A 16,690-nucleotide genomic window follows, 5' to 3' on the forward strand; every position below is an offset into this window, starting at 1 on the left:
CTTCTGAGGATCAGCTGGAAACTGCGTAAGAACTTTTGCTTGAAATTTTTTCGAATTTCCACTGCATTCCAAAAAAAAACCCGAAAAAACAATTTCCCCATCAGAAACACGTCATCGGTTTGACCGGAATAATTTTGCAACTAGTGTTGGTCTGGTCTGATGGAAGAATACATGGTCTGATGGAAGAATACAAAAAATAAAATTGAGAACGAAAAAATCAAATCAACCCAGGGCGGGCCCATCTCGGGTCGTCCCGTGACAGCACTCTGGAAAACAGTCCGATGATGGAGACATTCGATATCCAAAAACATTTTTCACTCGAATGAAAAAAGAAGAATTGAAATCAATTGAAGTCTTTCCACACCTCTTCCTCGTCTCATATAATCCGTTGTGTTAGTTTCCATGACAACTCTCTTTTTTCTATTCTCTAATCTATTCTTATGCTGTCTCTTTTCATGCATATTTCGTATTTCCCTTCTCTCTTGAACACTAAAAAACGGCTTTTGTTTTCATAGAGTTGTGCCGCGATGTCTATATACATTTTTTGTTTTTTATTTCAAAAAAGCAGAATATAAAATGGAAGCGTACTACTAACATCCAGAACGTTTTTGGTACAGAAGATTTTACGTTTTCAATTTTACTTCCTTTTTCATTATTCTGTACGCAAAAAAGGAGAAGAAGCGAGAAAACGATAAATATATAAATTGTTTCTCCGAAACTTTTACAATTCTTTTATTGGTTTTCTGTAGAAATAGTTGATATTCATAACTAAACCTTTCCTATTTCAAAACTTGTTTTTCACAGTCTTCCAGATGCGGAGTAAAGTTCGATACCAGCTTCTGGATCCATCTGCTGCTCCAAAATCATGCCGATTTCTTTGGTTATTCCTATTCCTCGTGGCTTGTTGCATCGCTTATTTTCTAGTTTTTTCAACATCAACCAAAGGAATTTTCAGTAAGATTTAAACACATTGTCTGATGGAAAATGAATAGAAAATAGTTTCAGATCCACTGAAACCCGATGAACGAAACCCAATGACATACGAACAAGTTATGAAAGATTTAAGGAATGAAATTGATCAAAGAAATGTTATGATCAGCGAATTAAAGAAAGATTTTGAAAAGTTGGAATTTAAAAGTGAACTGGTGTGTTTCTTTTTTAAGATTTCAGAACCTCCTGTGATATTTTCTTGTTCCTATAAGACAAAAAATTCTATCTTCCAGAAAAACTTATATAGAAGACGACCCGAAACGGAACACGTGGATTGTGGGAGAGTGCTGACTGGAGACAAGGCAAGTATGAAAGTAATACCATCATTTCATCTTCTTTATTTCAGTCCTACCTCGATTCGGTATCGGGAAAAAATCGAGTGAAAATAGTAGAAAACGATAATTTGGACATGTCTTGTGCAGCTATTATGAACAGAATTCTACCAACTGGATCAGTTTTGAAACCATTGAAACACGGAGTTGCTTTCGCAAGGATAGTTTATGCAGATTATGAAATGATTGAGAAACAAGTTCAAATGTCATACCACTCACAGAATACTTTCTGTTTTGCAATTGATAGAAAGGCTCCCGCAAAGTTTCACGAAAGATTACGAGCTATGGCTGCCTGTCTCCCGAATGTTTTGCTTCTTCCCGGTTAGTTTCAGATGCATTTTTCTTATGAAAAACAATTTCTGATTTTCAGATGAAGAATCAGTCGATTCATCTGGCCATAATATCAACTTGGCTCATTACAATTGCATGCGTGCTCTTATTAATAAACCCGGATGGAATTATGTGATTTTACTTCAAAATCATGACGTCATCGTCAAATCTGTTTATGAAATGGAACAGATTTATGAGTGGTTAGGTGGAGCAAATGATATTGAGATTACTCCAGAAGCAGGAAGACTTGATAAAAACTTCAAATGGGATCCGAAATCATTGAAGATGTTCAGAAATGGTTAGTCCGGAGTGTATTGAAGAAGATTGAATATTTTTTTAAACTATTCAATTTTCAGAAACTGGAATAAATCCGACTGTATTGAATTCAAAAATGAAATTTGCAAAAGGAGCAGCACAAGGATCTTTATCAAGAGGAGCAGTTGATTGGATGGTTCGAACAACCGATTTGACAACTTATATTGCGCAATGGAACAAAGGAGTTCGTCACATCCTTCTTTGCCTTTTCTTGATATATTATGACTCTTTTAGGGATTCGGAGTTGATGAGCAGTTTATTCAAAGTTTCCAAGTGAGTGCTGACCTCGGAATGCCTGGTCACTTCACAGATGGATGTTTGAAACAAGGAAAGAATACGGATTTCGTATCGAGGTAGTGTTAATTTCAGTGGTTTCGATTTCAATAGTCTCATTCAGAATGTCTCAATGGAAATATGGAGGTGCTGATACATGTGGGTCGAAAACAATTCGACATGCTATATGTCTTTTGGGAATTGAAGATTTCCGAACTGTCGCAGCGTACCCAAATTTGATGTTCAATAAGGTGAACCCGGTTGAGAGTGAGATATCAATTAGTTTCTACTTTCAGATGATTCCATCATTTGACTACTCAATTGTTGAATGTACTGCTGAATTATTATTCAATAGAACATTTTTAGGACAAGAAGATCATAAGCTAGAAGAAGATTACTATACGAAAATGGTGAATGTGAGTGAAAAATTTTCATTTGTTCCGAAATAAAATAAACTATTTTCAGGTACTCTATCATAAAAATCATTTGGATCCTAACTTCAAACTGGAATGCAAACCGACGTATAAAAGATGGGCTGAACGACAGTATCCTTTATAACATATCTTCTCTTTATTTATTTATATTTTAGATGATTTCTTGTATATTAAAATTAATACAGATTACATTATGAGGGATTGAACGGGTATTTCTGTTTTAGACGAGATAAACTATTTATTTTTCTGATATACATTTTGGCTGGAAAGACAGAAAAAATTTATTCACAATATCCCAAATGATAATTATAAAAGTTTTGATCGAATAAATACATGTGGGCGACAGGTTTCTTCCACCAGGATCCTTTCAGACAATACTCAGTTTCCGGTTGATCACAAATAACATAATTATCAACAGCCATGTGACTTCCATAGAATATTTCAAAACTATTATGATGAGCTGTTTCAATTGTTTGAGATACTCTGAATGGCGAATCTGGAACAAAATCTCCATCTCGAACCACTCGGAATTGTTCGAAAATCTAGAATTTTAAATCTGGTTTCATATCAAAACTTATTTCCTTACATATTGATTCAAAAGTTTCACAAATGTTTCATCTCCAGATCTTGGAGAAGACAACGAGTATAATCTCGTTTGTTTTTGAGGATATTTCATTGCCACATGAAGTGAAAATATTGTAGCCATGGCTCCGCCCAACGAGTGTCCAGTGACTAATAACGAATAGGTGGGATGTTTTTCGACGGCTTTTCCCAAACATTCATCAAATCCGAACTGCAGAATATCTCTATACATTCTTGAATAAATAGCAACCATTCTTCCTCCCAAAGGGAAATCTTCGAACCATCCCATCATGAAAACATAGAATTGAGAAACGAATTGAACTGGATCGTTTGTGGATCTGAATCCAATGAATATATGTTGAAGATCATGATTCACTCCGATCAGAACTCCAACAGTTCTCTGAAAATATTGTAATTTTTTTCTTTTAATTTGTGGCTAGTTAGTTTTCTCAAAATATTATATTTTCACTATTTAAAAAAGCTAGAACTGTAATTGAACTATTTTTTTTCATATGTATATTAAATTAGAATGCGTAGCCTACAAGTTCGAAAGCTAAGTTTAGCATATTGAAAAACAGCTGTAAGTGGGTAGATTGAATAGTTCACCTGAAATCTAATACGTCTCCACTAGGCAGTTCTGAGTGAAAAGAACCAAGAGGAAACTTATAAACAATTTTCTCTCAAAAGTCCCATCAGCATAACGAACGTAAACTGAAACTGACCCCTTCTAAACTCGTGGGAACATCCAATTCGTATAGAACCGCCACAGCTGACGGTAACTTCATCAGACAAGACATTGGTGCTCCAACTGGAGAATACTCACTGACTCTATTGGCTGCTTGAATATATGCGGCTACTTCCGTTCTGAAAAACAATGGAATCATGAATCATCCGGTCAGAGATTCTTACCTCAAAAATCTATCGCTATAGGTTGTTGGAATCTTTGAAATGGGACAGTTTATGCCATGAAGAACTGTTTTCCATGGATGACACAAATACTTGGATGGAATACATTTAGATGTTTCCAAGCACCATCTGAAAATGACAGAAACGCTTCGGAATTCGAACGGGAATAGAATACCTACCTACAGCTCACTTCACTATCAACGACTCCTGCGCATTGCTCACAACTAGTGAATTGTCGGCATTGATTTAATTCCAGACTTTGAACGAATAATATAAATCCAGTGAGTTGAATAAAGAGAAAAAAGAAAACAGCTTCCATGATAAAATATAAAAGAAGTGAATAGAAAAAGAAGAATGAATAGAAGTTATTAGAAGAAAAGAAGGAAAAAAAGCTCCAGTGGGCAGGTTCTCAATTAATATTCCCTTTTCAGCTGTCTCGTTTCTTCTGTTAACTTGAGAGGGAGAGAAATAGATTAGAACTTGAAGCTAAATACGAAAAGGTTGAAAAATCAAAGAAAGAATTCAATTGGTGTTTCTTTTGAGAAATGTTCAGAGGTTCGAGAACTTATAACTGAACTTTTGAATTCAGGATATTCATTTTTTACTTCTGATTAATTTGTGCTTGTCAACTTTTTTGGGAGACTCTGCAGGAGGAAGAACCAATTGAGAGCAATACATAATAAACCGAGAGACTGATAAAGAAATGTTTCGACATTCAAGACCTGCATAGGTTATCTATCAAACCTGCGGATTCAACTTGAATTCCTTTAACTTCCAAACTCCTAATCCCTTCTTTCAACTCTTTTCAGAACTGCATCTGCAATATTTTTGTCTTGCAAATTATAGTTCACCTCATTCAAAACCACGCGGATCATTATTACTTGTGTTTAAAATTTCTAGACTGTTTAGTTTCAACTGTTCTGAACATCAGTTATCGTAAAATCTAAACTTGAACAAAACAACAATATTTACATGAGAAACCTTGAATTTGCCAAATGAAAATGAATCCACACACGAGACCAAATGGCAAGCAAACATTTCAAATGAGTGAATCTTTCCATCACATCATTTCCAACCTTTTTCTGTTTTGACCACTCTTTTTCACATAAAATAAAACTTTCGTTTTTGACCAGTATCCATTTTGATCACGGTGTCCTACTTACCCGTTTCACACGACTGCTCACAATGGAATTCGAATGCATAGAAACAAGTGATGGAAAAGAGGAAGAAAAAAAAAAGAAGAAGTGGATGATAGGTAAATCGAACCTGATCGAGAAAAAGTTTTTGTTGTTGATACTTGTTTATTCCGTATATTTTACTCGATTACCCTCTAAAACCTATTCAAATTTCCTCTTGATTTTTACTACTTCCTGTAGAGAAAAACAACATGAAAACAGGAGAGAACGTTTCCCTCCCCTCCCCTCTCCACACATTATAATCTCGTGTCTTTGCAATTTATCTCTTCTTCGACAAAAATACATTCCGCCTTCTTTTATCCATCCCTCCCGTTCTTCTTTTTCTCTTTTTCTCTATTTTACTGTACATATAAATACTGATAAATAGTGATAGCGCTTTGCGTTGTCCCTGACTAACTAGGTCAAAACACTGTATGATTGTTCTCTTCTCCTCGTGATCTATAATCCTTCAAGAGGCTAGTTTTCCAGTTTGATCTATCAATTTGAGTCTGGGTTTGAATGTTTCGAATTTTAACTATACAAGAATTCGATTCACAAACTGAAAAGTAAAACTTCTCAACTCAAAACTGAAAAAAAACGAAATACTTCCTGTATTGTCACATATCAATAAAATCTAATTTTGCTCTGTTCTTCAAACTTGTTTTTGATTTATTTTAGAAGTCGACATTTCAAGATTTTTCTCTGATTAGAAGTGATACAGATCGGCGATAGATCAGTTCTAATTGTAGATACACAAATTCAAAAAACTAAAGTTCCTGTGGAAACAGTTTCTCTATTCGACTCAATCGACCAATCGAAACCAACACTAGCTCCTTGAAAAGATCATGATCATTAGGTGTTTCCTGATCATAATTCCGAGAAACACGTCATTTTTTCCTCCATTTCCCGTTACTTTTGATCCTAATCTAACAGGTAAAAACAGACGAAAAACACCATCTGATTTCCATTTTGTGTTCCTTGACAATACTAATCTCACGCCTTCATCTCGTCTCACTTTGGCAGGAAGAAAGAGGAAAAAGAGGGAACAAAAGTTTCAAAATACCCAAATAACTTGTTTCTTCTTCTCACTTCTTCTTCTCTTTCCCAAATTCTCCTCTTCTCACTCGAGAATTCATCATTTCCTTTCCCATTTACCATTCAAACTTCTTGATCACTTCTCGACTGTCGGTGCACTTTTTGGGTTAACCTTGTTCTCTTTTCTTCATTATTTTCTTTTCTATCTTGTGATTTTCTATTCATTTTTTTATTTGAAGGTCGCGCCCTCATCTGATTGTCTCTCTAATCCAAATCATTAATACAGTATGAATCAATCCGAACGAGAATTCGTTGATTTTCTTCGAAGTGAGGTTAGTTTATTCTGAAATTTCCATTTACTGGTTTGCGCGTGAGAAACAGTTCCGATAGTATCTCAGTTGTCATGTGAAACGGTTATTTACTGTATTTTGATCTAGAGGTGTGTATAGTTTGAAGGGGAGTCTGACATGACGAATCGGGTAATTTGGAAGACGTTTTTAGAGTGATGTGATTAGGAAAACTGTCTAAACAACAACATTGATTTTGGAAGAGAACCAGAAAATGGAACTTGGAAGTGTTTGAAAATGGGTGGGTCAGTTTATGAAATAGGAACTGGAATGAGGACAAAATGACCCCAAGATAATCATTTTCCCTATTCATCTCTTCTTGTCGGCGAGCATCAATTGAGTTTTTCAGTGCAAAGATCTTCTCACTGATTACTATGATACCGATTTCAATCTCCTAAGATGGGCTCAGGGATACGGTTTTAATAAAGAAGAAGCACTTGCCGAACTCAGAAGACATCTTCGTTTCCGTCAATATTATGATCTGGATAATATTCTGACAACTGTTCCAGATCATCCGATTCTCAAGAAGTACTTTCCCCTTGGTCTTGTCGGTAAGTACTTTGTCTTCTTATCTTCTCCATCCTCATGACTTCTTAGGAGAAACCGGAAAAGAGAATCAACTTCTTGTAATTGAATGTGCCGGTCGAATCGACTTGATGGGAATTCTCAAATCTGTTCATTTGTCAGATTTCTTGATTCAAAGGTGAATACGAATGCACTTCCCTCTTGCACTTTCAAGTATTTTAGATTCAAATTCCAAGAGAAAATGCTGGCAGCAATGAACGAAATGGAGAGAAAACACGGAACACAATGCTCAGTAATCTATATTTTAGATTTGGAAGGACTTAAATTCGATCCAGCTCTGATTAACATCGTCACGGGACCATACCGTATTCTATGGGCATCGGTTTACACTGCATATCCTGAGTGGATTAATACTCTTTATATGATTAATGCTCCATCATTCATGTCTCTTATATGGAAAGCCATTGGACCACTTCTTCCAGAGAGAACACGCAATAAAGTTAGAATTTGTACGATGAATTCTGACTGGAAGACTTCTGTTCAAAAAGTAAACACTGTATTTGGAATAAGAAAAACTAATCTTTAATTTTCAGCATGCTCATATTGACAACATTCCGAAACATTGGGGTGGAAACCTCGTCGATAAAAATGGAGATGGAATGTGTCGTGATATTCTGAATATTCCATTCGATTCGATTCCTCAAGAGCTCTATTGGACACCAAACCTTGAGACTCCGGCTATAAAAGACCTCATTTGCACTAATATTGGTGCTGGCAAGTCGGCAGTTTTCACGTATACAGTCGACAAGAGTGTCATCGAACCGGTTTATATTGTTATCAATAGGTTTAATCTTTTGAGATTACAATTGACTTTTGACCGCTAAATTTAGATTCTGCGATCGAACATTCGGAATGGGAATTTGGCATGGAGATGATGAAACTTCCGAGTTGGAAGAGATGCATGAGTTGGCTCCCGATTTCGATTATCCAGGTGGGTCGTTGGGATCGAATAATATCAAAAGATTTTTCGAAAAAACTTCATCACACAATCATTAAATTTTTTAAAGGAATGCCAACAGTCGACTACCTCCGTCTCCGGATGCCGGGACCTGGTGTCTATAAAATCAAATGGGGAAACGAGCAAGCATGGATTCGTTCATTGACTCTCTACCATCGTGTGAGATTTCAAAATGAGCACAAAGAGAACGTAAAGTATATGGAGTTGTGATTATATGGGAGAAAATATTTTTTGTCTATGAAATTAAATTAAAAGAAAAAAAACAAGTAGTTCATTCATTTGACATTATTCATTTTACGTTGTGTACATAAATAAATAATAAAATTTTCCATTTCTTGATGAAAGATTCATATCGATTTGGTTTTTAATAGAAACTACGATTTTGGCAAAAAAAAAAGAAAAAAGCAAAAAGAAAACCCGTGAAACATTATAATTCGGAATCGAACTCAATCGTTTCTTCTGAATACGATTTCATCTGCTCCTCCAGCCGTCTTAACCTTTCCAGCAGCTTGCCTTCTACGTGGTTGCTCTCTGCCACGTGGCATTGCGACTCCGCCCACTGAATCGTGTTGCTGACAAACTGCTAAACATTTGTTTTCAACGCGAGACATCCGAGAAGTTACATCATCCATACTCATTGAGTTCTGAAAATATGTTTTACAAAAATGAATGGTTGTTCTCATATTTACTTATTTGAATTTGAAACCTTGGGAATTCAAGAAAAATAAAACTAAAACAGAGTTCTCAAATCTCATTCTTACCTTCTGAAATCCATCCCAAAGTAGGTCAAATCTGCTTGAAATATTTGCCAATTTATCATAAATCATTCCAGTTGTACTTCCAGTTCTCACTGTTCCATTCCTCTCTTCATTCTCAATTTCATTCTCCCGAATCACTTCGAATTGTATTCGTATAGTTTTCAGCTCTATTTGAAAGTCCTCGACATTTCCCATTTTTTGACGAAGTTCTGAAGAAACAAAGCAATTAGACATCCCTTTCATCATAATTTCCAAACCTTCAATTTCTTCTGAAAGCAGCTTGACACGACACATTGCAGTATACAAAAAGTAGAGAGCAACAATGAAAATAAAGAGAAAACTAATAAGAAAAATGGTTTTGTAGGTTTTCTGTCGATGACGGATTTCTTCATAATCGGTTGTTGATCTGAAATAAAGAATATAATAGGAAAATAATTAAATGGTTTCTGACTTATTGAAGAAGGTTCTCCTTCGGGAAGAATTAGATACAGCTCCACGAAGATCCAAATCAGGAACATCTGAATCATCATCAGACTGAAGAAGTGATGCTCCAACCATTGTTTTTCACAGATTCTCAGATTAATTCTTCACTTTCAAACCATTCCTTCTAACTGAAAAAGAGACGAATTCTGATTTGAAATAGAGCAAAATTCGAACAAAAGAAGAATAGACTCGGCGTTCGGGGACTTTTCAGAAATCAAATAAAATTCCGATTTTCATGGTTCAGTCGTCCGAAAAAAACAAACAAAAGCGCATCTGTTTTCAATTAAAATTCAAACAATGAAGTTGGAAAAAACGACGAGAAGATCATTGCTGCTAAGGAATGCACAAAACGGAGAGAAAAACGAGAAGAGCATAGATTTTAATCTGGCAAAATGGATGGATGCACGGAGGGCGAGTAAAGGAAATTGAATGAAAAATCGGACGATGCAGAAATTGATAGAGCTCGTGGGAATCGCTCACAAAATTGGCTATTCATAAGAAAAAACTCGAGACTCGAGAGCTGGTTATTGTGTTATGGTTAGAAGATGAAGTTTCAACAAATTTTTGAGAATTCTTTCATTTTTGCGGGAATGGAATATGGGAAGTATCAAACCGAACTGTAGATGGTTTAATGATTGAAATATAAAATATAAGTTGTTCTACAAGACTAAGTTCTGGTGAATAAGGAAAGTGGTTCGACGCTATGGTAAACTAGAAATTTCATAAATCAGATCTGTTCCGAATAGAACCTCCCTTTTACCACACATTCCAGTTACTTTTTTGATCCGGTGTTTAAGTTTTGAATGCGGACTCAAACAATTATTGAAGAGTTGGCATTCTGAAATCTTAACTGAGGGAATATTCGATGGACAGAGCACCGGTCTTCTATCAAATAATGAGAAGGAGTCCCTATAGCTGAGAGAAGCGACAAAAAGTCCGATAATAAGATGTTAGTGTGAAAACAAACAAAAAACAAACAGAGACGTGTACAGCCAAATCTCTAAAAATCTGAACCCATTGAATTGAAATAATATCTATCCAATTTAATTTCATCTCCTCCCTTCGCTTATCTTTCCTCTTCGAACATTGAGAAATTGTAATGGGCAGCTGCCGATTGATTGATTACAAGCTCTTCGAATGAAACTTTTCACACGAAAAAAAATCATCATTCGATGCTAGATTCTGATGTTTGATTCAGATTGAAAAGATTTGTATTCAGAAAGAAAAAAAACTTGATCAGTCAATTTGTAAGCCTAGTAATTTTGAAATTAGCTCAATCATTAAAGTTGTTATTGCCAAAATTCTTCATCAGGAGATTTCTCACTTTCAGACAAGCCAATTTTTTTCAAATTACAGTAATCCAAAAAAAAAAACAGAAAATGCAGGCAAAATTGGGTGTTTTTGAGTAAAAATGACTATTGAAGAAGAAGAAAGAAGAGTAAAACTACACATTTTTGGGAAAAGAAAATCTAATGAGACTAATTTAAACGAAAAAAGCTTTCAGGAGAAGTTTTAAAATAATATTTCAAGATTTTGCGAGAGCACATGGTTTCTGCTTCCCCGTAATACTTCTCGACCTGGATCAACCCAAAAAAGAAGAAGTACTTAACCCAGCTTAAAATGAATTCTTCCAGTTATCTGTCTTCTTTTCTTTTCTTTTTTTACTTAATCTTTTTGTTTTCTTATTTTTCTAAAAGTCACATTTCCCCAATTGAGACTCTATTTTCCATCTTAGAATTTAGAAAATGAGTGTGAAGTGACGGGGGGCTAAATTCTATACAAAACTTCTTACTTATTTAGGAGAATTCGAAAAAAAGAAGTGGCGAAAGAAGATAATTGAAGGGAAACTAAAACGACAATAAGATGGAACGATGAGCATTGTTTTCGAAGGGAAAAAGATGGAAGAGGGTGAAAAGAAGGCGTCGGAAATGAGATTACGAGGAAGGCACACAACGAAGAAAACGGAATGGACTTTTCGGGAGAAAACGGGAAAAAAGGTTTGCAAAAGTTGGGATTACAAAACAGGAACAAATACGATGAACTTTATGGGTTTCAAGATGAGAAAGAGAATTGGAAGTGTTCGAGGGAAATAAAGTTTTGGAATACGTTCTTATATTATAGTGGTCTTACTTCTTTTCTTACAAGTATTTTCTACCGAAGCTGAATTGAATCTATGGAAAATGGGTATAGGGAAATAGAAGAAAACTCCTTAAAATTTCGTTAGAAAAATTTTTTAAAATTTATTACATGCGGGTACTGTACAACGATCCAGAAGAACTCGCAGGAATAACGAGCACCTATCAAAAACCTTTGTGATCGGATATTCGGGATCTTAGTGTGAATTTGATGTTCAGCTTAGCCAGACCCATTTTCGATTCTGAAAACTCCAGAAAATACCACAACAGTTCAAGCATTTGAACTGCTATTGATAGGTCAATAAAATAAATTTTCTTTTGTGAAGAGCCGAGATTCAATTAAAAACGAGGGAAAAAGCACGAGTTCTAGTCTCATGAGCTAGAAAATAATTACAGCTTCAAAGGCATTTTGACGCAGAAAAACTTGTTTCCAAAGTTGTAGAAAAACTTGTTTCGAAAGTTGTAGAAATCGAAGGGAAAATAGAAAAATGTTTGAAAAACACTTGGTTTCATTTTCTCCTCAAAACTCTTGTTTTTTTCTGTCGTTTCCTTGGTTGGCCTCCTACAAATTGTTTACCCGTTGTCTTACTAACACAAAAGTGTGAGCAGAATAGAGATAGATGAGTCTGAAGAAAAGGAAGAAGAAGATCTTAAAGAATGAGTTGAAAGAAGAAAATGAAGAGAAAAGAGTCCCATTGTCCTCCGTGTCTGTTTTTGCTCTTCAATAGAAGGAATAGTGTGTGGTGGCGACAGACTCAAAATTATGCATAAAATAGGGAACAAAGAAGACGATGGAAGAAGAAAAAGAAGAAGGAGAAGAAGAGAAAAAGCAGTAGAAAAAGGCAGTAAGTGGTTAAAAGAGGACCATGAAAATGGAACAAATGAATTGGATAAATTCGGAGAAAGAGAGGAGAAGAGTGAAGAAGTGAAAGATGAAAATTGAGTGGAAGGGTATACGGTAGATTAGAAACGGGGGAGACAGATGATCGAGGATGGAAGGATACTAGAATTCAAGATTAATCCAGACTCTTGAGTGCCCCACACTTTCAAATATTTTAGAGTTGTTTCAAGAGGAAGTGGTCGGAGCCAGCGACTACAATTTTGACCTAAAATTGAATAAAACCAGTTACAGCACATGTGTTAGAACTGTTCAAATTAAAACTAAGGAATCTGGATGAGAATTCGATAATGAAAAATCGTGTGAAATGTTCATAATTTCTTTATAATTCCCAGAACGTTGAAAGCTTTTGAAACTACAGTTCATCAGGCATTTCCTTACTCCTACCTGCTCTGATCTGCAGTCCCCAGTTCGAAACATTACCCTAGAACTTGCAGAGAGGGAATATGTACTTGCCTGGTTAATAAACACTCACAATACCAAAACTAGATTCAAAAATCTATGATGTACCATAGTCTCTCACAATTTTCCATACTTTTGACCAGCTACCTTGTAAATAAAAACAAGACTAGAATATTGGAATGAGTTCAGAAAAACTAGAAGATATTTCTGGAAGAGTGTTCGTGAATTCCTGAATACGAAAAGTTAAACGTTTCGGGAATACGTAACAAGAGTCACTTCTCTTCCAACATCTAAAATTTCCATTCCTACTTTTCCGGCGCCGTCAGAAATGTCACTCCCACCCATAAATTTTGCTCCTCTCAACAACTTTCGACGGGGCGACAGACTGGGGCGGACGACGCTCTTTTTATGCAAATAGGTCCGGACTCTTTTCACTTTTTGAACCACTTTCAACCACTACTTTTTTGTTCTTTTCAACAAAAAACCGAACAAATAGAAAGGGAATCAAAAATCAAGAAAGAACACCTGAAGTGCATACGAAAAGGAATACGCAAACACATCTAACTTTTTCATGAGAAGAAAAACTTCAGTTCTTCGTTCACGTCTGTTTCTCAAAAACATCCATGTCTCTGGAGACGTCGCGGTGGAGAAAAGAAAATGGAAGAAGATTGCAGATTTTAGCCAAGACGTGTTGCGTTGTGCGCCTCGCCAAAAATATGACACCCTTCGGCGGTTTTCAAGTTTTTTTTCGTTTTGGACATATGATGGACGTTGGATTTGAAAACAAGGGATCATGGATCGGTATTATCTGGAAAAATATAGGAAAACCGAGAAGTGCGCAGTCTGAAACACGATAATGGTAGTCATCTGAATTCATGGAGTGGTTCGGTTTTTCCCAAGGATGTGAGCTCCAAATGAATATACCTTTCATTCGACTACTGTACATAAATCAATTTTTGTTCTGATCTACTCCTTTATACATCAAGAATAAAACTCTTTTCCATAGCAAAAACTAATTCTCATTCCCGTTTTCCGAAAAAGAATTCGACAGAAAACCACTCTGTCTTTTTTTTGAAAAACGAAGATTTATGAGTTGAGGGAGAATGAGACCGCCCGAAAAAATGGACGTTTTCGACTGACTTTCGAACCGAAAACTCATTTGTCTGTGTTTAAAACGAGGGAGAAAACGAAACTAATAAAGAAAAACTGGAAGAGGAAATCTGAGTTTTTTGGGGAACTCGAAGCAAAGTCTGGAATTTTAGAAGATTTTCAAGTGTTATGTCTTTAAAGGTGTCTCATCGATCAGTGAATCTGTTTCCAGAGTGAGAATTAATTCTTGCAGATATATGCTCCAATTTTAAAATCTGTAATGTTTCACTTCCCTTATTGATGATTGAGCACCTCAATCTGAAAGTGATCATCTGAAATTTCGATAAAAATAACTTGTTTAGATGCGTTCTGTAATCTTTAATCGTTTTTTTTCTGAGTCATGACTGATAACAAATTGTCAAGTCAGAGAAAAGAAGTTTGTTGAGAATTGAGTAATATTTCAAAAGCGTGATCTCTCCAACAAAAAACAAGTCTCTGGAGGATCAACCCATTTATAGATGGGCTCACATTACACTTTGCATTCGAAAATTGTCACTTTTCGTCACACAAATCCAATCATATCCTCCGTTTTCTTCCGTTTTTCACACACATAAATTGTGCGTACAACTGGAAAAAAGCACTATTCTCATCGTTTATTCTCTTCAACGGACCCAACGAAAGAAATCTAAAATAGAACTCCCATGAGACGGATTTCTTTGGGATTTTGGCACTATTTTGAGGAGAGAAATGATGAATCAAACGAATGGATTTCTCATACATTCATCATTGTGTCAGAGTCGAAAAAACAGATGGGAAACTACGAGAAAATCTGAAAATGGAGCAGAAATAGTTTATAGTTTTATGGAGAAACCACAGAGAGGTGACATTGATAACAAAAAAGTGGGCATGATTCATATGACAGTTTCAATTTTTATTTGTTACTGATAAAAGATAGAAAAAGAAGAGCGAATCAGTTCAGTTCGTCTTTTGGCACAATTAGAAATGTCACAAAAAATTTTGGCCGTATTTTTATTTTTGACTCTGTTTATTGCTGTTTCCACTCAAGTTCAATGTTATTATGGTGAGTTCTGGAACAAAGTTTCATAGAAAAATAACATTATTCACAAATAAAGAGTTCTGCGAACTTCATCTGAAACCGAAACCCAAATAAAAGTAACGAACTATCCTCATTACCCTCTGTCCAGGTAAAACCACGACGAACAACGGCCAAGTAATTCCGGATCCACTGTACCCCATACAAACACAAACATGTCTAGGAAGATACTGCATGAAGTATGTTTCATCTCCTTTTTAAACTTGAATATAAACCCAAATATTTTCAGAATCTACCAGAAGAATTACAGCTATAAGAACTATCAATACAACAGTTATGGATGTCCGAACGGAGCATGCACCGTTAGTTTTTCCAAGTCAAGAACTTAAAAGTCATAAGGCAATTTACTTTTTGCAGAGCACTGGTTGCAATGAAAACAGCAATGGATACGGATCATGTTGTTGTAGAGGAGACTTCTGTAATTCTGGATACTCAACAACCACAATCTCTTCGATTGTTCTCTCAATTCTATCCGTTTTCTATATGTATTTCTAACTATTTCTTCATAATTTTCCCAATTTCTTATCTTTTCGTGTTTTCTATTTCACATTAAAATTGACATTTCTATTCACTGAAGAAGAAGATAAATAGTTGTATTATGTTCTGGTTGTTGACTCTTCCAGTATTTATTTATTGATCTAAACTAATTGGGGCTGGACAAATTTATTGATATAAACGACGTAACATTATCAGTTCGAATTGCTAAGGAACATTTCAAATCTGAACTCAGAACAATTTCAATCGAGTAGAAGATCTGGAGTTGGTGAGATGCTAATCCTTCTGTAGTACAAACTTCTCAAAAAATCCTGTGTCACCTATTCCATGTAAATTTCAAATGCAGACAACTCAAATAAAGCTGAAAAAGAATAAAACACGTCACTGATAAGACAGAGAGTTGACACACTTCTCTTTGGTTTTTTGACATTTCTGATTGTTGAAATGGTTAATAATTCTGTTTATTCAACTCTCGTGTTTTCTATTTTTCTAATTAAACCTTGTGAAGCAATCAACTGTTTTCATGGTTTGTTTCTTTCCGAAGAACATTGATTCTCAATTTTTCTATTGTTTTCATTGAAGGAATCGATGAGAGTGCTCCAGGAGTTCACGTATCAAACATCGTGAAAACTCAATGTCCCTTTGATTTTTTCTGTTTCAAGTGAGTTGAATCCTTCTGAATTTTCAAAAAAATTAGATTCAGACAAGCCAAAGTTGACAAAAAATCAAAGCATTATCAGTATTCATATGGATGTGGAACTATGCAGATTTGCTCGGTGAGATACATTATTCACTTGAAATAAACAGAAAATTCCAGCAACCAACTTGCTCCTCTGATGACGACGACTTCCGTACGTGTTGTTGCACAACGGATTACTGTAATTCTACGAGAACACCATTTCATTCGTTGGTTTTAATATTACTATTTTCATTGCAGTGCATTCTATTATAACATTCAATGACAGCTAAAAATCAACGAATTCATTCAAAAATTGATAAACAAATAGCATTGGAAAAAAGCTAACTCATGTTTAATTACACCTTGATTGTCAAA

General features: G+C 35.4%; 5 protein-coding genes across 5 annotated transcripts; 3 read left to right on the plus strand and 2 right to left on the minus strand.

Annotated features, from left to right (window-relative positions):
- Positions 1-812: 812 nt before the first annotated feature.
- Positions 813-2,798, plus strand: GCK72_006138 (uncharacterized protein; the record flags this gene model as incomplete). Its single annotated transcript, XM_053725493.1, has 9 exons — positions 813-954; positions 1,006-1,145; positions 1,337-1,643; positions 1,693-1,950; positions 2,009-2,151; positions 2,202-2,320; positions 2,365-2,491; positions 2,537-2,656; positions 2,706-2,798. The coding sequence occupies 9 exons, from the start codon at positions 813-815 to the stop codon at positions 2,796-2,798; spliced, it is 1,449 nt and encodes a 482-aa protein (XP_053589687.1).
- A 157-nt stretch (positions 2,799-2,955) lies between these two features.
- GCK72_006139 (uncharacterized protein) lies at positions 2,956-4,481 on the minus strand (the record flags this gene model as incomplete). The annotated part of the gene is made up of 5 exons (XM_003108954.2): positions 2,956-3,216; positions 3,261-3,656; positions 3,979-4,120; positions 4,166-4,291; positions 4,342-4,481. The coding sequence occupies 5 exons, from the start codon at positions 4,479-4,481 to the stop codon at positions 2,956-2,958; spliced, it is 1,065 nt and encodes a 354-aa protein (XP_003109002.2).
- A 2,178-nt stretch (positions 4,482-6,659) lies between these two features.
- Positions 6,660-8,472, plus strand: GCK72_006140 (uncharacterized protein; the record flags this gene model as incomplete). Its single annotated transcript, XM_003108800.2, has 7 exons — positions 6,660-6,704; positions 7,069-7,270; positions 7,317-7,422; positions 7,467-7,791; positions 7,838-8,088; positions 8,135-8,235; positions 8,312-8,472. The coding sequence occupies 7 exons, from the start codon at positions 6,660-6,662 to the stop codon at positions 8,470-8,472; spliced, it is 1,191 nt and encodes a 396-aa protein (XP_003108848.1).
- Positions 8,473-8,708: 236 nt separating this feature from the next.
- Positions 8,709-9,578, minus strand: GCK72_006141 (uncharacterized protein; the record flags this gene model as incomplete). Its single annotated transcript, XM_053725494.1, has 4 exons — positions 8,709-8,906; positions 9,024-9,229; positions 9,278-9,426; positions 9,472-9,578. The coding sequence occupies 4 exons, from the start codon at positions 9,576-9,578 to the stop codon at positions 8,709-8,711; spliced, it is 660 nt and encodes a 219-aa protein (XP_053589688.1).
- A 5,451-nt stretch (positions 9,579-15,029) lies between these two features.
- Positions 15,030-15,636, plus strand: GCK72_006142 (uncharacterized protein; the record flags this gene model as incomplete). The annotated part of the gene is made up of 4 exons (XM_053725495.1): positions 15,030-15,108; positions 15,233-15,320; positions 15,371-15,443; positions 15,499-15,636. The coding sequence occupies 4 exons, from the start codon at positions 15,030-15,032 to the stop codon at positions 15,634-15,636; spliced, it is 378 nt and encodes a 125-aa protein (XP_053589689.1).
- Between the last annotated feature and the right edge of the window lie 1,054 nt (positions 15,637-16,690).

Source organism: Caenorhabditis remanei, chromosome II (assembly GCF_010183535.1).
Source record: "Caenorhabditis remanei strain PX506 chromosome II, whole genome shotgun sequence".
In the NCBI taxonomy this organism is placed as follows: domain Eukaryota; kingdom Metazoa; phylum Nematoda; class Chromadorea; order Rhabditida; family Rhabditidae; genus Caenorhabditis; species Caenorhabditis remanei.